The 21,843-nt window shown below is 33.3% G+C and overlaps 1 protein-coding gene and 1 long non-coding RNA gene across 37 annotated transcripts; both read right to left on the reverse strand.

The window, feature by feature from the left end:
• Positions 1-1,528: 1,528 nt before the first annotated feature.
• LOC123895407 lies at positions 1,529-7,700 on the reverse strand. 29 transcript variants are annotated; one of them, XM_045945696.1, is made up of 14 exons: positions 6,988-7,071; positions 6,715-6,851; positions 6,489-6,583; positions 6,365-6,412; positions 6,114-6,270; positions 5,754-5,833; positions 5,020-5,076; positions 4,798-4,920; positions 4,617-4,666; positions 4,328-4,395; positions 3,213-3,296; positions 2,849-3,033; positions 2,367-2,747; positions 1,529-1,818 (listed from the first exon to the last, which is right to left on the reverse strand). In XM_045945696.1, the coding sequence occupies exons 1-8, from the start codon at positions 7,035-7,037 to the stop codon at positions 4,903-4,905; spliced, it is 642 nt and encodes a 213-aa protein (XP_045801652.1). In that variant the 5' UTR covers positions 7,038-7,071; the 3' UTR covers positions 1,529-1,818; positions 2,367-2,747; positions 2,849-3,033; positions 3,213-3,296; positions 4,328-4,395; positions 4,617-4,666; positions 4,798-4,902. The 29 variants fall into 29 exon arrangements, with proteins under 29 accessions (XP_045801652.1, XP_045801653.1, XP_045801654.1 ...); XM_045945697.1 differs by having other exon boundaries at positions 3,182-3,296; XM_045945698.1 differs by having other exon boundaries at positions 2,367-2,570; positions 3,213-3,420.
• A 1,930-nt stretch (positions 7,701-9,630) lies between these two features.
• Positions 9,631-15,244, reverse strand: LOC123897618. 8 transcript variants are annotated; one of them, XR_006805099.1, is made up of 12 exons: positions 14,815-15,175; positions 14,465-14,716; positions 14,301-14,381; positions 13,966-14,033; positions 13,702-13,862; positions 12,907-13,024; positions 12,482-12,829; positions 11,966-12,016; positions 11,349-11,728; positions 11,045-11,167; positions 10,035-10,138; positions 9,631-9,903 (listed from the first exon to the last, which is right to left on the reverse strand). It is a non-coding gene; the product is annotated as an uncharacterized LOC123897618 (long non-coding RNA). The 8 variants fall into 8 exon arrangements; XR_006805106.1 differs by lacking the exon at positions 10,035-10,138 and having other exon boundaries at positions 11,045-11,175; positions 11,349-11,473; positions 11,704-11,728; positions 13,966-14,381; positions 14,815-15,244; XR_006805104.1 differs by having other exon boundaries at positions 11,045-11,175; positions 13,966-14,381.
• Positions 15,245-21,843: the final 6,599 nt, after the last annotated feature.

The raw sequence follows: 21,843 nt of genomic DNA on the forward strand, positions 1-21,843 counted from the left end.
AATTTAATCTTAATTAAGTGGGTTAAACATAATTGATCATTGCAAACATAAATGCAGACCATATGCACACTTCAAGTGAATCATCACACTGAATTTTATAATGGAACTTTCATGACCTATGACATTTATAGAAAGATTACTACTATTTGAGAATAGATAGGAGTGCTATGGGACATGGGAGTGCTATTCAAAATATAGGTAGGAGAAACGATTGTATATTATGATGATAGAAGAATTTTGTGAAGGACATGATAGCAAGTTCCAAAATAGAAGTATTCTTCAACATAGGAGACTTTTCTAGGCCAATCTCATTATATCCAAATTCAATTTACAAAAACAACCACATAAATTATCATTATCATGACAATATGAAGAAAAAAAAGTTTCAATGCACAATAAGGATGCAAGAGTACATCAGGACTCGATCTATTTCTCTTTTCCTCTAAACAATAATTCAAAAATAATCACAGCTCCTTTTTTCCATTAATTTGGTTGATAAGTGGCGCGCAGAGATCATAAATGTCTATATTGTAAGCAGGAAAAAATTACGAACCATTGTGGATTCTTGTGACGCGAAAACTAAAAAATCATATTCGCGACGCGCAGAAATTACAAACCTTTGTTGTATCAAGAAGGCATAAAAATTACGAATCTATGTGAATGCTAAAATAGCGTAGTATCATGAAACTCTATATGGCGCAGAGATTAAGAAACACTCTATTAGAGGCTGACCTAAAGCGCAAAAATTAAGAAACTCTAGCAGCGCGCATAAATTATAAACCTCACTATTAGGATACAAAATTATCACAAAAAAAGGATACAAAAATTACGAATCTATATCGATACTCGGAGGGATCCCTTAACCATGGCTCCTTGATCCTTGTAGCTCATATGCTCCTTGATCAAGGAACACCATTTATATGTCAATCATGGATGTTGTAGATCATGGTAAATAAAAATATTTGTGTCAAAATATCATTCCTCTTGTTGATTACTGATTTCTGCCGCAGAATCTAATTGTCCACCTTTATCGGGGATCACGTTCTTGTGTAGTCAAAACTTTCTCGTATTTATATAGTTAGTCATATGCAGCCGCTCGATTAAGATCAAACAGTTTAAAACCACCTACGGGTTTGGAGGAATTAAACGGAATTAAACGGGCTAAGTAGTTATTTGAGAAATCAAGCATAAAATAAAAGAGCATACAAAATTGATTATAAACTTTCTAAGGCTACATCATTGAGCAATTTGAACACAATGATTAGATAATCGAACGATAGTTTGAAGAAGTGAAATCAAAGTCCAAATTATACAAACAAAATAATAACGATAGGGTTAAGTAACAAAGGCCTACATGAAGTGATGTTCGGCTTGATAAGAAGTCTTGTGTCCGCCATAATAAAACGAATCAAGTGAAGCATCACACAAAATTTTATAGTGAAGCTTTCAAGACTCGTGACATCTATAAAATTAAATTTTTGTCTAAGAGTACACTTAATTTAAATTTCTCATGAGTAGTACGTTAAGATGATGACATTAAAAATCATTCATATAATCATTGATAATAGGATAGAGAAGTACATTGTATAATCGATACATCCGAAAGAGTAAATAAACTTAAAAACCAAATCAAGAAACTGGTCAATACACCAGCATGATGCAAAAAAAAAAAAAAAACTATAGCATCTCCCATTCCTCACATTTTCTCAACACCAGCAAAGCCACCACAATCTGTGCTTTGGCAAAAGTGACAAAATTCCAATAAAACTAATGCATATCTCCAACTTGAAAATTGCTTAAGGCTTCATAGCAAGCACCCTGCAGACAATCAATACAACAATCAACAAAAATCATAAGAATCCATTTTCTATTTCAACTAATTTTATAACTCTTTCTAAACCACTAAAGGGTAAGCTGCATTGGTGTCAAGATAGTACTAACTATACATAACTTGTTAAAAATTACTCAAAATACAACCTATATTTCAGTTTGAATGAAATTTAGAGTGAAATTACAAACACTACAAATGAACCAAAAATACATCCTAATTCATGTAACATTAAGTACATATAACATTACAAACAAAATCATCAAATACACTTATATTCTTCCATGCTTGCAATACACTGTCATCTCCAAATACAAATCTCATAAGAAGGCCACTTGTAGCATACAAATCAACACCAAAGCCTTAGTATCCAAAGATGCAAACATAATGTATCATTTTATTTCATTCTAAGCATATATGTGCCAATTACGTAAAAATCGTAATTTTAAGAAAAAATAGTCTGAAACCTTGTTTCTATACAATAAACAATGGTAATGAAATAGTATAAATTTAATGGCTTTCTCTGCACATTACTTACAAAACTTCTTTCAACTGCTTCAAGTTGATCACACCATGTGAATACTTGGAGTCAGCAACATTAGGTGAGTCTTTTTGATGGCCTGCATCCTGCTGCCCTGCATCATCATGGCCTACATCCCGCTTCCATCGTGTTAAAGCATCGTCATCTAGTGGTGACTGCACAACTGATGCATGTGCATGCTTAGCCGCCTGTCAGCTTATGCTGCAACACTTGGAATTTGGTCTACTTTCAACTTTCAAGTAAGAACAACTTTACAAATTAAATTCACTCAAAATCGAATTTTGTAGCCACATAACAAAACTTAAGTGAAATTGAAAACAAAAATGAGAGTTTTAAAATGCATACATGTTGCAAATGGTACAGTGTCCTCAAAGATATCTGTTGTAAAGAAAGTAAATGAAAATCTTTCAAAATGAGCATTTAACTTCAATATAGAACCAAATTAAAAAGACACTTATGTCATTAAAATGCTTAATTACCTTGTTCAACTTGAGGGCCAAACACAACATCAAACTTAAAAGTCTTCTTTGGAGATCCAATCAAAATCTAAGACCATTATGTTTCCTCTCAACTCCAATACCTTATTGTATAGCTCTTTTTGAAACTTAGCCCCTTCAATATATTTGGACTTGAGATCTTGATGTGATGCTAGTTTGCTCATTCACTATAAAAACGAAAGTGCATTTTAGAGTATTGGGTCTCTCCTTTCCGATTTATTCAGTAACCATCTAAATAACACAACTTCCTTAACTGCCTAATAATATAACAATTGCAGCGTATAATAAAATAACAATACTAATAAGAGATCTAACCGAGATTCATTATGCAACAACGTCTTCTTACTTTTAGATTTGATGATGAGTCCCAAATCACTTATATCTGCTACATATTTCTTGTATGCTTCTGCTACCTCTGATTTTTTTTTTCCTATACAGTATTTTTGTCTCTACATAAGCCAATGATTCATTTGATCATTCTAAATATGCAGCAGTTCAGGAAGAAAACCATGGCAGGATTCTTCAGGCAAATTGAAATCCTCATGATGTGTTTGCTGCACTTTTGTGTATGCAGTTTCTGTTCAGCAATGTTGTATATGTACCTAATTATTAGGCTGAAAAGATAGTTTCCCTTATATTTGTAAAATTTTAATTGTTCGTAATAAGTTGTGTTTTCTGCGTGTAACCTGAAGGATACATTGTATATTTGTATAACATTGCATATACTTAAATCTTTTTGCCTCAGAATATTTTATAGTTGCAAACAAAAATAAGGCAAGGTAAAATAATAACATAGCGCCCTTATGTGATTTGAGAACCTTGGTTAGAGATTATAATTTCATCTTTTTATTGCAAACATTAACGTGAGCGTGAAATTCCACACATGAGATATACAAAAGGTGACACTATAATTCACTCACATCAAAAGGAGTTAGTTTCTGCTGTCACTTCAAGATTTTGGATTCAATATCTTCTAAGTTCAAGCCTTTTGTCTCCGGGACAAAAGTTATGATGAACACAAGTGACACTAAAGCAATGGCTACAAAAAGGAGAAAAAGGTTCTCTGCTCCTAGATACTCCTGCAGTGTCACCCTTCATTTTTATTATAACATATGTTCACAATGATTTTGCTGCTCCACCAGTATATAAGAATTAGTACATCTAAGCTTGACTATCAAAACACTACTGAAGGGAAAACATAAATCCTAAGTTTTTCCTATCTTATTATCTGTTTAGACTTCATAACTGACTAAATTCAAAAGGTCAACAAATTATCAGTGCTAGATCAGCAACTAAAAATCACCAAGACCAGACATATTCAGGTGCAGTCAAATAAATCAGAAGATAAATCCTTCTACCTACATCCTAAGCACAATATAATGTATGGGAATGCATATATATATTTTTTAATTTTGAACTCTAGAGCACCAGATGACATCTTATTCAGAGGCAGGAGAGTACCTCAGATATTTCGTACCCTACGTTTCAAACGTAAACGACCTCTGAAGGTTCGGTCATCGCAAACTAACCTGTAAATAGCAGATAAAAGATTAACAGGACAAAAATCATATCCAACCTTCTTGTTATAAAAAACAATTGGATTAAGGAAAATCATATCCAACCTTGCAAGAACAACAAAAATACAACTTGATAATTTAAATGACATGTGAATATTTCACGGCCCTTATTTGAATCTAATTTAAGCATGAAAAAACAAATTCACTTGATGCAGATATTAAATATGCCTTACCAAGATATTTCTCAAGTTTGACAGGGTTGGTGATTGCCACATCCGCTCCCCTGCAAGCATCACATAGATACATATATAAGAGAAACCTTATCGACGCCATCGTCCTCACCCTAGAGGAGCCATGACAGTGACATAATCAACAACTTCTTTATCATTACTGAAAATGTAACCATAAACATGCCTGCATGCAATTAGGGTTGAACTCAGAATACTTGTTTCAATGAGTGAAAGTGACATAGCAGTCAATACAGCGACGCGTGCTTCAAATGGATTCCCAGCTCCTAATTCATTTGAAACTCTTGTGCTATAATATTCAGAGACAAAAAATGATAACTTAATTAGAGATAAAATTAATGGTTAGAATATTAAGAATTAATGAATATGTTTATGTTAAACTTGTAACCTTGCTGCAGCACCAATTCCAAATGGTATTGTATAGAGAGTTGCAATGGTATTTAGACTATACAAAAATGAAAGAGTTAGCAAAAATGACACAAACAATATGATTGATGGAACATTAGTAAAAAAATGATAGCCAACATACCAAACAGATAGAACAGAAGTTTCAAGTTGTGGATTTGGTAACAGCCCAGAGAGCAAGACCATTAGCTCAAAGGACCGCCATTCAAGGCTAAAATCATGAACATGAAAATTAAATATATTATTCAAATTTAATGGAAAATAAACATCGCGCTATTGAGAAATTGAAAAAGTAAATCAGCATTTTAGCGTTTGAAATGGTAAGTATCGGTCAATTTAGTCCCTCAAATTTGGAAAATTGCAATGTAGACCTTCAAATTTACAAAATTGCAATTTAGTCCCTTGATGTAACAAATGAAGGGTTACCTCATTAGAAGAAGATAGTTTTGGCATAGGATATATGTTGGTGAATTATGGGCTGGCAAGGATGGTGAATTATGTAAGATGTGCAAAAGCATAACTGAAGACATTGATTTCCTTTATTAGTAAAATAACAAAGTTATGGTTTGAAGAGGCATATTTAAAACCTACTTAAAAAAAGCCAAGTTGAAACCTGAAAGTTTCATTATAACCCTTAATTTCTGATCAATGATCCGAGATTAAAAAAAATGCATAGTACATTAAAGGTCGAACATATATAACTCCTAAAGAACTCACCGCAGAAGCATATTCCACTAATATTGTTGCAAGTGTATGATTGTATTGGGCAAGAGGACTCGTATGCCTAGCCTCGAGTTCTGCAGATTGAAAACGTATCATTAGTATGCGAATGTAAATGATCCATAACAGTAAAATAACATGGTTCATAATGTAATTTCTTCATATCACATTAGTTCATATTTGTTCATCTGTAGAACAGACATATCTACATATGTGAATAGTTCACGACTTCTTCAAAAGCATAAAAAAATCTAATCTATGGTGTTCTTGTGGCATGCATCAATCATGCATTACCTAAACAAATACAAATAAAAATGACATACTTTGAAGTTAAATTTCCCACATTATGATCCTTGCCTTTTAAATTAGATATCCTGCTATTGAATCTTGCATAGATAAACTCATTGCCATCTGCCCATGGTTCGCTAACAAATGGTAAGTTACAAACCATTTGTTGTTTGAAATCCAACATCCAATCACCAACACTGGCAGATTTCCTCAATGGTGAAGAATCCTATATGTAATGTAACAGGAAGAGAATATCAAATGAGATGACAGGGGTAAAGAACATAAATTACTGACAATAATCAATTAGACCATCAACTAACCTGTGGAGCCTGTGGAGATCGGCGTGAAACAGAACTTACAGGAATATTCTGTGTAACAAATGAAGTCGGTTAAAGTTCTGTTGATAGGGACAAATCAATTATTGGATTGAAAAAAAAAACATACCTTCACCAGATCTAAATTTTCTGATGTCAATGAGAACCGCCCTTTAATTTGCACTAGATTAGCCTTAGATTTATCATCTGAGGAATCTCTGAATCCTAGCAAGTGTTGGTGGAACAAAAATCAAAACCAAGTGAACAAAAATCAAAACCAAGTAGAAGCAAACGTAGCTTCAAAAAATACCAGAACTTGCAAACGTAGCTCACAATGCAAATGATAATTGAAATACCTCTAGAGGATTTTATTGGGGCCGACAAACTGTTTGCTGAAGCTCGATTTGGAAGCATCAATGGACCACTAAAGCTTGGAGCTCGTCGCATATCCCGATTACTTTTCTTGCCTGATAACTGATTTTCATTCTCAAACCTAAAAGTAGCAAAGCATTGCAAATTAAACTGGAACATCAGCACCTCAATCACCAATAAGCATAAATTGATAAATTGGAAAGAGGCCCACAATAAACGTGCTAAAAACTTAAAAGACGAATCATATGATGTCTAACCTAAGTTTATCTGGTTTTATCAAATAGCAGCTATAGCAGCAATGCAGCATTATAGAGCTATAGCAGCAAAAAAAAAAAATTAATGCATTTGTTTAGGTAATCAAAAAAAATCATTCCCAAACCAAACCACCATTTTCAATCAATAAAACAAACATCATTAAAGAGTGAAAAAATCATCACTATCACCATCCACCGTATTTAAGTTCAATGTTGGGGTTTTTTGCAGAGCATAAAATTGATAGGGGAAGAACAGAAAAAACCTAAAAAAAATCATCACTATCACCATCCACCATAACTACCACACATCACCACCACCTCCAATCTTCAACCATCCTAACAAAAAAAAAAGCAACACAAAAAAATAAAATAAAATAAATAGAGTATAGAAAGTAAGGGATCTAACCAGAGGAAAGAATGAGAAATCGTCGCCGCCGTCGCCAAGCACCGCCGCCGTCGCCAAGCACCGCCGTGTCACCGCCACAAGAATTCTCTCGGCCGGAACTCCTCCTCCTCGCCGGAACTTCTCTCCCGCCAGCAAATCTTCTTTCACTCGGCAAAAAATCACTCTCACGAGTGATTGATTTGTAGATGGTGGTGGAGGTTAGGATTAGATGGGAGAGGGCAGAGAGAAAGAGATTGGGAATGGTTGAGGTTAAAGAGAGATGAGAGTGTTAGTGAGGATGGTGAGAAAAGAGAGAGTCCGAGAGAGAGAGAGAGAGAAAAGAGAGAAGAGAGAGAAAAACACTTGACAAATGAAAAAAATTTGGGAAAAAATAAATATATATTTTATTGGGCTCAATGCATGTGTTCCATGTAGCTATCCATGTGTAAGTTTCTAGTTCTCACTTCTCAACATGTGGCCATTTGATAGCAATTAGGGTTACCAAGGGAGAAGGGAATTAGGGATGCAAACCTAGGTGTGTCAAGCTTGTATTGGCTGCTAGGAAAAAATGTCAAAAGCCAATTGGACAAAGATTAGGGTTGCAAGTTAGCAAAGAAATTAGGGCTGACAAATCAGCCTTGCTTTTAGTATAACTAGACGGCTGCCCGTGCGTTGCACGGGTTCGACGGAGCATGATTTATATACCAATCATGGTTGTTATGAGCCAAGGAAGCTAGTCATAAGCATATGAAAATTTCTTAGGGGGAGTATCATTTATATACCAATCATGGATGCTATGAGCCGAGGAAGCTAGTCATAAGCATACGGAAATTACTTCGGTGAAGCATCATTTATATATCAATCATGGATGTAAAGGATATGGTGTAATATGGATATATCATGTAGTGTAATAAAGTGTACAAATTATGATAGGTTAACACAAAAACATTACGAACCATTGTTGATAATTATGGCGTGAAAACTAAAAATTTAGATAAGCGGCATGCATAAATTACAAACCTTTGTATCAGGAACGCATAAAAATTATGAATCTATGTGAATGCTCAAATATCGAAGTATCATGAAACTTATATGACACAGAGATTAAGAAACTCTCTGTTAGAAGATGACCTAAAACGCAAAAATTAAGAAACTCTATTAGAAGGATACAAAAATTACGAACCATTGTGGATACTTGTGTCGAATAAAAATTATAAATCTCTCTATCGATATATAGAGGTTGACATACGATGCAGAGATCAAGAACCTCTCTATTAAAAGAAATGCCTATATTGTAAGCACAAAAAAATTACAAACCATTGTGGATACTTGTGGCGCGAAAACTAAAAAAACATATTCGCGACGCGCAGAAATTACAAACATTTGTATCAAGAACGCATAAAAATTATGAATCTATGTGAATGCTAAAATATCGTAGTATCATGAAACTCTATATGACGCAGAAATTAAGAAACACTCTATTAAAGGCTGACCTAAAGCGCAAAAGTTAAGAAACTCTAGCAACGCGCATAAATTATAAACCTCATTATTAGAAGGATACAAAAATTATCACCAAAAAAAAAAAGAAGGATGCAAAAATTACGAATCTATATCGATACTCGGAGAGATCCCTTAACCGTGGCTCCTTGATCCTTGTAGCTCATATGCTCCTTGATCAAGGCCGCCCGTGCGTTGCACGGGTTCGGCGGAATACCATTTATATGTCAATCATGGATTTTGTTGATCATGGTAAATTAAACATAATTAAGTGAATGGCTCAGTCATATCGAATTTTATAGTAGAGCCTTCAAAGACCCGTCAAATGTATAAAATTTAATTTTTATTTTTTTTTGTGTGCAATTAATATGGTTCTCACGGACAAACATCAATGATCCAAAAGAGCAAACAAACTTAAAAACCAAATCATAATAAGTATAATACAAAAGTGAACCACCCTATTGTTGGATGGTTCAGTCATATCAAATTTTATAGTAGAGTCTTCAAAGACCCGTAACGTGTATAAAATTTAATTTTTACCATTTTTTTGCGCAATTAATATGGTTCTAAAAGACAAATAGCAATGACTCAGTGACATCAAATCAAATTTCATAGTAGAGCCTTCAAAGACTCAAGTACTAATAAAAGATATCATGCTCATAGTGACCAATAATGTTTGTTTTAATATGCCTATAGGTTCGTTTATCTTTCCTGCAAATATGATGTTAGAAGCTATTAGAAGCAATTCATTATAGCATGTTATATTAAAAAAAGTGTAGCTATATTCTGGACCCAATTTATGTATTATAAGATATCCAATTACATAATCAAAACGAAATGTACAAATAAGTAATCGATTTTCTGATACAAACTATCTCCAAATTACAAATTAGTCAGATAATAGAATTCTCTTCAACTGATAATTTATTTTCAAATGCTAGCTTAGAGAACTGGTTTGACTTAAACGTCCCTCCTTGAAAATATATGGCCTTCTTCTATAATGAATTTGGATGACTGAATGAGTTTAAGTTTCATCCCTGCAAGTAACAATACGAGAGAAAATCAAGCAAAATCAATACAAACATGGAGCATTGGATAAAAAACTGAATTATAGTTTTTCAAGATACTTTGGAAAACACTATAACTTAGGAAATAAAACTCTCCATACAAAAGTCATCATGTTCTTCTGGAGAACCCTCTTCCTTAACTACTCATTGGTCCAACTTTCAATTTCCACCTCCAATTCTTATTATTGTTGCAACCTCGTGCACACTACACCACCAAACATATCATATACAATTTAATTTTATCCAAACTTTGATTCTATTTACATTGCTGCAATTTTCCAACATCATTAGAACATACACAATAAATATCAGCAAGAATGAAGTTTGCTTGAATTGAACCATTTACACGTAAAAAAAAAAAGAAGCACTGCCATTGTTCAGTTACCAAGTGGAATCAGAAATATGCTATGGAGCTAAGATGGGATACACAAACTTGCAACAAAGTAGAAAGATTGAAGCTTTAGACCAAAATCATGTCAATTAAATCAAAATGCAATACTACTTCCAACAATCTTTAAAGTTAAACAACTTATGTCTAATAAATTTCTAATATCTCAGGTGTTTTAAAATTCCCTCATGCTGTTAAAAATTCTAAATTGCATAAGAAAGCAGTTCCAAAATCATGTCAATATTTTCAAAATTACAAAATTGCAAAAAAGTACTCATCTTAAGGTTACACTTACATTTAATCCTTATGGTGGGAAAATGAGTGAGATTAGATCGGATTCGAAACCTCTATGATTACATGACACCTTATGTGTCAGAGTCGCCAAGAAGTTCATATTTGAACTATAGAGATGTTGATTTAGGTGTCAATGTAGATAGGAATGTTGGTTATGAAGAAGCCAGTATTTGGGGTAAAAAGTATTTCAAAGGAAACTTTGATAGGCTTGTAGAGGTAAAGACAGCGATAGATCCAAACAATTTTTTCAGATATGAACAGAGTATACCATCACTTGCATCTAACTCTAGTGTAATGGCAGAATAGAAGCACCCATCAAGTGGTGTATTATTATAAGAGGTATATAGAAGCCTTTCAATATCATGAAAAACCATTTTGGACCTAGATTATAGTTTGTCATAATATTTGATTGGTCAAAAAATTACTTACTCTCCAATTGTATCTTCCCTGCCTGATAAAAAGGACTTTGTAGCTGCTGCTATTAGGGTGTAACACACAATTTGAGTCCTGCTTCTGGAAGATCTCTCCATTTTGAACCTTTTGCATCGACTTCTGGCATACTGAAATGCATCATTAGTTCCGAGAACCGACCGGTTAACTATACCAGCGACCTAAAAAGCTTTGACATATTTAAAGGGATTATGTCCTAGTGAACCAACAAAGCCTTCTAAGAATGAGACACTTAAGGTTCATGTTCAGTTAAGAAAAAAATGGAGTGAAGCAAAGGACTGACCTTGTAAATCAGAATGCTAAGGGAAAACATTGCAAGCCACTCCTTCATCATGGCATTGTTGATCTTGCTACATTTTCTCAATAATAGTTAATAGCAACTTTCCAACTTCATTCTCGTTACTTGCCCTTCAAAAAAATGAATGTGTTAAAAATGTCCGGGAGAGCAATTCAACAAACAAATTTAGTAGGATAGCCTCCTAATGCAACTTTCTCCTCCTAATATATGATGGAGATAATATGACAAACACCATAGAAAGTAATAGAGAGAGTTGAATTCTGAAACGAAAACTTACTCAAATCTCAAACATCAGCTAAATATTACTCAAATACAATCAAATAAAGTTTAGAAAACTTACACAATCAAACCGTAATTTTGTGAACCTGAACAAACAATAAAATTCGCAAAAAGAAATCAGAATATGTAATGAAATATATGAAATAAGGAAGGGATTTCAATTAGCCAAAATCATTTTCAACAACCATCAAAGTCTTGACACAAAGTTACATTCAGAAGTGATATTCATTCCCCATCTTGATCTCTAATACCTAGGACTAAGTACTTGAAACTCAAAAATTGGAAAAGGACACAAGGAAAGCAAATTGACAAAGGTCATTTACCTTGTCTCTTCCTAAAGCAGCATAATGTTGTAAACCGTTGCAGGAGCCATCCTATGGCAAAAAATCATAGTAGTAGTACAAATAGGGATTAGTTAGTGAACATGATACATTATAAATGTTAATAATGATAACAATGAAACTTGACAATGACAACTATTACATAAGATGACTAACTGGTTTTTGATGAGTATCAGATAACAAAGAATGGTATGAATAGATTAAGCTGGTGACTTTACACAAAACAATGAGTGCATGACATGTGAATCAAAATGATATAGAAAAATTGAAACTTATTTATTTTCAACATTGTGGGTCTGGAGAGTGTGGTGTCTGTTTCAGAAGAAGTAGTTTTAACTCAATTCATATATGTCGGCTTAAGAACTGAAGTCCAAATTGACCTGTATAAGCTAACCATGAGAACTTATTACATGCTTGTGCTAGAAGATATCATTTTCACCATGTTTAAATTAGAAAGGCTTTGTTGATAATCAGCTCATAAATTATCATACGACTCACCTGTGCAGCGCATGTCCTGAACATCATGTCAAGCCAAAGAGAACCAACTTTAGGCATGTAACTTTTTCATAATCTCATATATTCCCTGAGCCACAGCACAAATGAAAGGCCCAAATGTGAAAAATCCAATTTTGAGAAAGAAAGATCTGATATTTGCGATTTCATGGGAATTCACAGAACATGGATAGCCGAATCTGAAAACTGCGAACCAACCTTCCATAACCCCACCCGTACACATGAATAACACATAAGATTACAACTTAATTTACACAAAAAGCAAGTAATATATTGAGCCAAGACATTAAAGGACTACTCACGTGTAGACAAAGCCGTTCTTATCCACCGCCACTACATATACAAAACAAAAATAATAAGGAATAGTAATATACAAGGTCTGATAATCAATATCTCAAAATAATAACCACCTGTGTGATTTGTTCCACATGCCACCTTGACAATGGTTTCGCCAGCAAGGGAAGCTATTGCTCGAGGACGTGGCTGTGCTTCATAAACTAATTTTACAGAACTGTCTTTGGAATTATACTGCAGAAGCACATGCAACATTATGTAAATCTTTCTTGCAACACCACACATACAAATGTACGTTATCACGGAAAAGAAGTTTTTTGACTAAGAAAATAGTTTTAACTTAGAAGTACAATGAACAGAACAGAAATTAAAAAATAAAAGCATGCCCAAGGTCAACTTTGGACATTTACAACTTTATATTTGAGCATATTACCAGTATTGAAATAAAATTGTTCTAGAAGGAAAAAATGATCCATATCTCTTGATAATCACCTGATACTCATATTTCATGTTGGCATTAACATATATTCTTAATGATGCAAGAGCTCCACTCAAATGATCAAAAACTCGACATAAAAGGAGGGTAACTTATATGTGACATTAATCAAACATAACCTGTTTAATCATTTTGTGATTATTAATTAGTTTCAGTTGTCCTTGTCCAATATTCTATATCTATATATCTTTATATTATTTGTTGCTAAACCCAGGGATAGATATCTGTGTTACAGACTATGTTTAAACATGAGCCGGCCCCAACAATGGGTAAGCATAAATCAAAATTCAAATGTGGTAATTAAGATTATCAATGGCACCAGCCCCCAAGGACTCAGAATCTGATCAACCAGTGAAGACATGCACATCTAAGGACAACAAAGACCATCAAATTCAAACATCTTCCTCAACCATACCTCGTTATCTGTTCTATGCCCGAGTTGTCCATACTGTGGAAGACCAGCAGTCCTAGCAGTCATAATAATAAAATAAATCAAACTTAACAACTATTGCATCCAAACAACACCAGATATCCACCGTATGGCTCCTCCCAGCTCCAGCTTGAACAATTTTGTATCTTCACAAGTCAAATGTCAACAAAATTTAGCACAAGATGCAAAATTAACCGTTAAATTGAAAACATAAACATAAGCACCCCATATGTATGTATACAAACTCACTTTGATAGTTCAGACACCACAGTCGGCCTATCACGCTGAATGGTATCTCCATGACCCAGTTGCCCTTTCTGCACAATAATCTCATGAATCAGAAACACAAGCAAAGAACAATCACAAATCATGTCATTACAATATATAACCACATGCCATGTGTTTGTATTGAGATTATTACAAATGTACCTTGTGTTTCTTTGCACATAAATAAAAAGCAACAGCCATAAACACCGGACGAGTAAAAGCACGGCGATTTTCAGCAACACATTTTAGTGTTTTTTTTCAATAGCATTTCATCAAACATGGCAGACATTATTAAAACCACAAAATCAATAACTTACAGCTTAAGACCGTCAGGAACATAAGGTATAATCCGAACACAACCGAATTGAATCGCCAATTCTCTCACATCTAGCTTCAACCTAAAACACCAAATTCATCAATTAAAAAACAGGAAAATCTAAATAAATCAAAAAATAAATCTATAAAAGGAAAACTAACTAACTTGACTCCGATGCCATTGTGAAGTGAATTATAGGATCTAATATAAGCTCTTTCAGACATTCCACTTAGTTTCACCGCAGCGGATCGATCCAAGAGAACACCAAATTGTCAAAAAATAAACTTTTACAGAAAAAAAATTTTAAAAAAAAAAAACTTTGAAGAGAAAAACGAACCTTCTTCTGCTTGCCACCACCAGATTTGGCTAGCTTGGAGGAAGGTGGAGGACTGGAGGAGCCTTATCCTTCCATGGAGCCTGCAAAAATACAACACAGAGTACCAACCAATTACAGAGATGAAAATTGACAAATTGAGAAAGATGAAATGTAGAAGATGAATTTGGAGATACATCACCATCCAACATAACCACTACACATCACCACCACCTCCAATCTTCAACATCTTCACCAGCAAAAAAAAAAAAGCAACGAAAAAAATAAAAATAAATATAGTATAGAAACTAAGATCAAACCAGAGGAACGAAGGAGCAATAAGCATCGCCGTCGCCAAACACCGCCGCGAACCGCCACCGGAACTATCTATCACGGCCGGAACTCTCTCTTCCTCACCGGAACTTCCCTCCCCGGCAAATCTTCTCTCACTCGGCCACTCCCTCCCTCTGACGAGTGATTGATTTGTAGGTGGTGGTGGGGGGTTGTGGTGGATGATATGGTGAAGGATGAGATGAGGCAGAGAGGAGGGAGAGAAGAGCGTACGAGAGAGTGAGAGGGAGAGAAGAGCGTACGAGAGAGAGAGGGAGAGAAGAGAGAGAAATTTTTTTTACAAATGAAAAAAATTTGGGAAAAAAGAAATATATATTTTACTGGGGCCCAATGCATGTGTTACATATAGCTAGTCATGTGGAAGCTTCTGGTTACCTTCTCTGCATCACAACCCACACACTTGTCATGTGATGTTTTGCATGTGTGACATATAGATGGTTTCAAAGTTGCATGTGGAACATGATCATTGGGCCAAGACAAGCACATGGTGGCAATACATAATTGGACATGAGGCAAGATGTGAAGCATTCATTGGCCAAATAATTAGGGTTTTGCATTAGGGTTTCCCAATCCATAATCTTTTATGTATATTATAGATTATAGATAAGATAAGATAAGATTTGCACAAAGTATAGGGACCTATAGTTGGAATCAACGATAGGAAACCTTGATTTGTAGTGTAGCATTTGATGGTTGAGCTTATACTAAAGAATGTGTCTTGCTTGCCACAATGCTTCATTAGTTAGTACTACCAGCTTTGCATAATGTTTATCACAATACAGCATTGGTGGATGGATTTCTAGTGCTTGTGGCCACCATGGTTAATAGTGGTCATTGTACTATAGTACTCTTATTTTGATTGAGTATCAATAAATTTGTCCACAATTCATAGTACTACAAGTCAGTGGTAGACGGTATTATCGGTGTTCTTAATTATATTCTCACTCCGAATTTGGTGTTATTTTGTTTCTTATAGTACTACTCGTTGCAATTATTTCCAAACTTTAGTATAATTTTTGTTAAAAGATCAGCAAACAATTTTGCTTACTTGTTCGCAAGGTATCTTTGTTATATATGTGCTAGTCACCAAATCAAATGATTACATCTCATCTTTGTAACTTTTTGTATCATTTTAGTTGTTTTGGCACCTCTTGTGTTTAGATAACATTTTAATGCATTATTAGCTTTTTTTAAAAAAAAAACTACATATTTTGCATTAGATTAACAAAGCTCATTCAACATCAAAGGCACCAACTCGAAAAGCATGAGCCCATTTACAATATAGTTGATGCTGGGAAGATAAGATAGTGCAGGAATGCAAAAGATCAATTTCAAAAATAAAATAATGGGGTAAAGTATTGTAGGAGCTAATCAAATGAAAAAATAATAAAATTTTTAGGAGCTTTTATGTGCCATATCTAAGAATAACAAGGAAGAGTGATAATTATTATATCGATTTTATTTTTCACTAGACAAAAGAAATTCGATTTGGTTGAGTAAACTCCTTCTAGATCAGTGAATCTTGTCATTGATGTGAATTTGCACAAGACAGATGAGCTCCTTAATCTAATGAGGGAGAGTTATAAGGCTTTCTAAGGACTAAGTGTGTAATTGATAAAAAAAAAAAAAAAAAAAAAAAAAAAAAATACACGACTAAATAGACGGATCCATCGGTTCAACATATTTTTAACAGCTCTAGGAAAAACAAACAATACTAATTACTAACCTTTTGCTGTTTTAAAGAAAAGAATTTGAGTTTTTTTTTGGTTGTCAACCGAATGAAATTGAGTGAGATTCATGAATTTGCACAAAGCCACAAACACTTAATTACAGAGAGGGACAATTTGAGTCCAGATATAGAGCAACTTCTCAATTCTCATGAAAAATTCTCAACCCACCCATCATATTTCTCGTTCACCCCTTAGCACGCAAAAAAATTCGGAAAATACATTCCGAATTTTTTTTTCAGTGTAAATTTTACTGAAATTTACCCTAAAAAAAATCAGAAAACGTTTCCTGAATTTTTCTATGCGAAAAGAGAAATTCATGGGGGTGGGTAGACATTTTTTCAATTCTCATAGGAAAACCAGGTTTAAGGATATATTGGGCCTATTTTTGGTACAAAAAACAGAGCCCAAGGAGTGGATATACTGGGCTTTAATAATACCATTCGATATACTATAAAAGAACATGAATGCAAAGAATTTTTATCTTCCCACCCCGTGTTTCTTTTGTACCTCCATTTTTACATCTTGTATAAATATTTCAGAACGCGTTTTCTGATTATTTTATTTTTTTGCTTTGGAAAAAACTTCGGAATATTTTTTTTCGAATTTGAACTAGAAAAATACGTTCCGAAGTTTTTATACAAGGGCAAAAATGGAAAAATTGAGATAGAAAAAAAACAATGGGGATGGTTTGAGAAAATTTCGAAGACAAAAACACCTTAAAATGTCTCTCACTCTCTTGCATAACATATATGTATGCCACAAGTATATATTTGGAAACACCACATGACCCAAAAATACAAATAAAATGCTTAATAAAAATCTTGCAACTAATCAATCATAACAAAACAGCTTCTCAGTAAAGATGATGGAGTACTAAAGAAAGCTATATCAACATCCCAACTAGACACTCCAAAATTATTTGTAACCGAACCACCTCACAAGTCACATCTCAAAGTAGCCAATATCTTCGTTTCTTTGATCAGCACCTGAAACAATAATACTCCACCTTCATTTCTATTTGGCCACCTTTTGATTTTATGACTCATAACTTATTATAGTTATAAATTTATATGATAAAGAAAAGCATTTGGTAACATTTTTTCCCACAAATATATGATAAATTTATAGTATGATAATTTATTTTGATAAGCTAAATCAATTAGTTTTTAGTTTATCGATTTTTGTTTCAATTTTATATTTGTCATCTTAATTAAAAAAAATAACTTTTATGTTGATAAGTTAAAGAATCATAGCTACAACTTTTATGTTGAATTTGAAGCTCAGTTGAGACATTTCAATAGTAAAAATGTAAATTACTAAAGTTGACACTTTTATTGTGGGATTTAGAACTTTTACTTGTGTAATTACTAATTACTAATTAGTTATGATTGGGCTGTTTAACACAATTTGGGCCTGATCTTTTTGTCTAATCCACTCGGTAACCTACGATTAGGATTGAGCATAGACCAGTAACCCTCTCAAAACCGATGTAATTGATAATAGATCGTAGCATTCAATCGGGTGCGGGTTGGGTCTCAGGTCAACAACCATACAAAAATCAGTTATGAACGATTGTATACGGACGGGTGCGAGTCTCTAAAAAATCTATCTCTTGAGAACCGAAATCGAACGAACAACCATTAAGATGCAATTTTTTTTTTCTTTTCTCTCTCTCAATCTTTTATACACTTTGCTTTGTTGTTTTTTTTCATCTTTGATATAAGAGAGAAATATTATACTATTTTACAAGCTTGTAACATGTTGATGAATGGATTGTGAAAGATATTCTATAATATATTCTAGATCTATTTTAAATTTTACTTCTTTCCTATTTGATCTATTATTGTCTTTAGATCCACAGATTTGAAATAAAATAATTACATCTCACCATATTTGTCGTTTATTTAGTTCTTTTATCATTTGTTGCACTGTGTATGATGTATTGAATTATGTGAAGAATAAGAATTTATGGATCAATGAAGTTTCGGATATAGCAACCATATTTCAATATAACCTGCAACAACCGGCCCGTTCTACCCGTCATCCATACGGACATCCAAACAAACTGAAAATGTAAACAATCAGAATTGGATTCAAATTAAGTGATTTGCGGTTTTTATCGGTTTGGTGATTTTGAGCCTAAAACCGGCCGAAACCAACTGATGCTTAGCCCTACTTAGGACCATAGCTGGGGAGGAAATATAAATTCATGTTTAGAGAGCCAAAGAAGGTAAATTTATGCTTTCAGCTTTCTTTTTATCAAAAATATTTTGTTGTGACCATTGTAGTACAACACGAGAAAATTAATGCTATCAAATAGTATGTTGCAATGGTAACACGATTAAGATTGTCGACTGATTCACATCCCTTGAGAAGAGAACTCTTTTGTTGACCTTTGACAACAATATGAGAGCTACAAGTGAAGAGATGCGAAACATGAAGTTATTCGTGAACCACCATTGACGATGACTATTTATTATTAGTTTATTACTAGTTATTTTGGTTTCGTCTTTTCATTTTCTCTTTTCTCGTTTGTATAAAAAAATGGGTCATGCTAAACAGTGCCCCGGGTACTTGTTAAGCATACCTAAAAAGGAAATAAAAAATAAAATTTATATTGAAAAGACAACTTTTTGTACTTTTGAGACATTGAATGTACGCATTTTGAGATAAAATTTCTATTTTAACATACTTAACCAGTGTCCGGTGCACTGTTTAGCATTTTCCTAAAAAAATACATGTTTCTTTTGAGATGATTGAATTATACTCCCTCCGTCCCAAATTATAAGGGAAAATAAAAAAATCACACTTATTAAGAAAAAGTAAAACATGATAATTTGAAATATGTTTTTGTTGGTTTTTCTTGGAATAAGTTGCATAGGAAAATGTAAAACCAATTTTTATTGGTTGTTGTTTATTGAGAAAAGGGGAGAGAGAGAAAATTAAATGCAATTTGCATTTAATTTTATGAGAATAAGAGAAAAACATTCTTGAAAATGATTTTTTCCCTTATAATTTGGGACAAAAAAAATGGGCTTTTTTCCCATTTGGGACGGAGGGAGTATCACATTAACATTAATTATTCATTTGAAATACTCTTCTTATCCTATATATAAGAAACACATTGAGAAAAACATACATACTAAAAAGACTTATTTTTTTTATTAAAATTTTTAAAATGTTGCGTGTTATTCCAAAACTAACATTGAGAGTGTGTTTGTGTAATTAATGCATAGCATTAGAATAAGTTGCATTTTATACAATTTAATAAGGGTATACAGAGGATTATCTATTTAATAAAAAATAAATTTAAAAAGTGTTTCTTATAAAAAAACAAAAAAAATTTCAAAGTATTTCTTATATATAAGACCGGAGCGAGCATGAGATTGATTTGGTGGTTGTGGTGAGAGTTAAAAGTACACAATAATAAAGATGATCTCAGTTCAACTCTCTTATTCAATTTTACAATTTATGTGATATATATTGTTCCGGATACACCAAATAGTCTCACATCGCTTGATAATCGAAGTTAAGGGTACGTAATTTATATACAACATCCACACATTTCAAACCACCGAGACGTATTTTCTACAAAGACAAAACCGTGATGGGTTAACCCCAAAGCGGACAATCTCTTGTAGATATGGACTCGAAACATTGGTGCCGTTTGTGGGGAACAAAACCGTGCATGCTCGAGGGTCGACACCCTTTAGCCCCTTAGCCTCGACTGGGGGTATTGTTTCGGATACACCAAATAGCCTCACATTACTTGATAATCAAAAATTAAGGGTAGTTTATATACAACACTCACACCTTTCAAACCACCAAACAACCAGAACGCCTCAAGATAAAAGTTACCACTAATAAGGAGTAGTTTTGGGTTGTGATATTTGTTCTCTTAACCAATATTTTAAGAACATTATTTAGCATTTTTGTTCAAAGAAAATGACATGAATGTAATTTAGTAATAAATGACATTATTGACCCTATTCATTCTATTTACAGAAAAATGAAAGGAAAGCTGTTTCATGGTACTTGTATGGAGGATGGAAAGCAATGGTCGTTTTCTATTCTGTTTTCACCCACCGAATACTAACAAGCAGAGGAGACATATACTCATATCAAGTGATGCATTCGTCCTTTCTCTTACGTGTCGTTCTTCCATTTGTTGTTAAATCAAATCCCACGTGCTTGTCATGGTTTGTATCACGTGGGCTTATGACCATTTTGTTTGTGGCAGACACGCTGGTGCACACCACTTTCAAACTTTTTCTGCATTCGGACAAAACTTAAAGTTTAATCAAGTTCTACTATTCTTATCCCCTCATAATCCACCTCTAATCAACCATTATTACGAGTAGTTTGCTTCACTGATTATCCTACCATATGTTGTTCATAGGGGATGAATTTATTGCTACTAAAACGTGTTATAAGTGTATTCGGTACACTCGTTAAGATATCAAAAATAAATCATAAAGTTAATATTTATAAAAACAACTTTTTACATTTTCAATGCATTGAATACACAAATTTTAAGACAAAATTTCATTTTTGACATGCTTAACTAGTGCACTAGGTGCACTATTTAACATTTTTGTGAAATTTAAACTTTGGCTCATGTATACAAAATATGATGTTTTTACCGATTAAATTAAGTTTACAAACTATTTTTTATTGATATGATTTACCTTTGTTTATTAGAGATAGTTATGTTAAGAACCAATTTGGTGTATCTAGTTTTAGATTTTGTGGTTTTTTTTAAGACCCTTAGGTTTTTTTTTTGTGGTTTTAGATTTTGTGGTTGTTGAATGGAGTTTTGGCCTAGTCCTCTCCATTTGTTTTTGCATCTTTTCAATATATATTTTGGGATGCTTACCTGTTAGCTAGCATCTTTTTGATTTAAAAATAAATCTTATAAACTATAAATCATAAGCACAAAATTTGACATTAGTTACCAAAGATTTCACTTTTATTTAACATGGTGTTATTAAATTTTTATTTTTCCAAAAATACCCTATTTATGATTGAAGTTTAAGAACATTTGTATTTTGCGGATCTGAATCTTCAATCATCTATCTCATATTTTTTATTATGCGTTAATCTCAACTGTTCATCCACCGGTTAATATTAATGACTATTTATGGTTGACT

Source organism: Trifolium pratense, linkage group LG7 (genome assembly GCF_020283565.1).
Source record: "Trifolium pratense cultivar HEN17-A07 linkage group LG7, ARS_RC_1.1, whole genome shotgun sequence".
Taxonomy (NCBI): Eukaryota; Viridiplantae; Streptophyta; class Magnoliopsida; order Fabales; family Fabaceae; genus Trifolium; species Trifolium pratense.

What these genes read in the sequence shown, in the direction of transcription:
- LOC123895407 (XM_045945689.1), bottom strand. Translation starts at nt 7,037, where the DNA reads ATGCTGCATTGCTGCTATAGCTGCTATTTGATAAAACCAGATAAACTT. An exon ending in CCCAATAAAATCCTCTAGAG is followed by an intron (nt 6,584 to 6,714) that starts GTATTTCAATTA and finishes AACACTTGCTAG; the next exon opens with GATTCAGAGATTCCTCAGAT. An exon ending in GATCTCCACAGGCTCCACAG is followed by an intron (nt 6,271 to 6,364) that starts GTTAGTTGATGG and finishes CATTACATATAG; the next exon opens with GATTCTTCACCATTGAGGAA.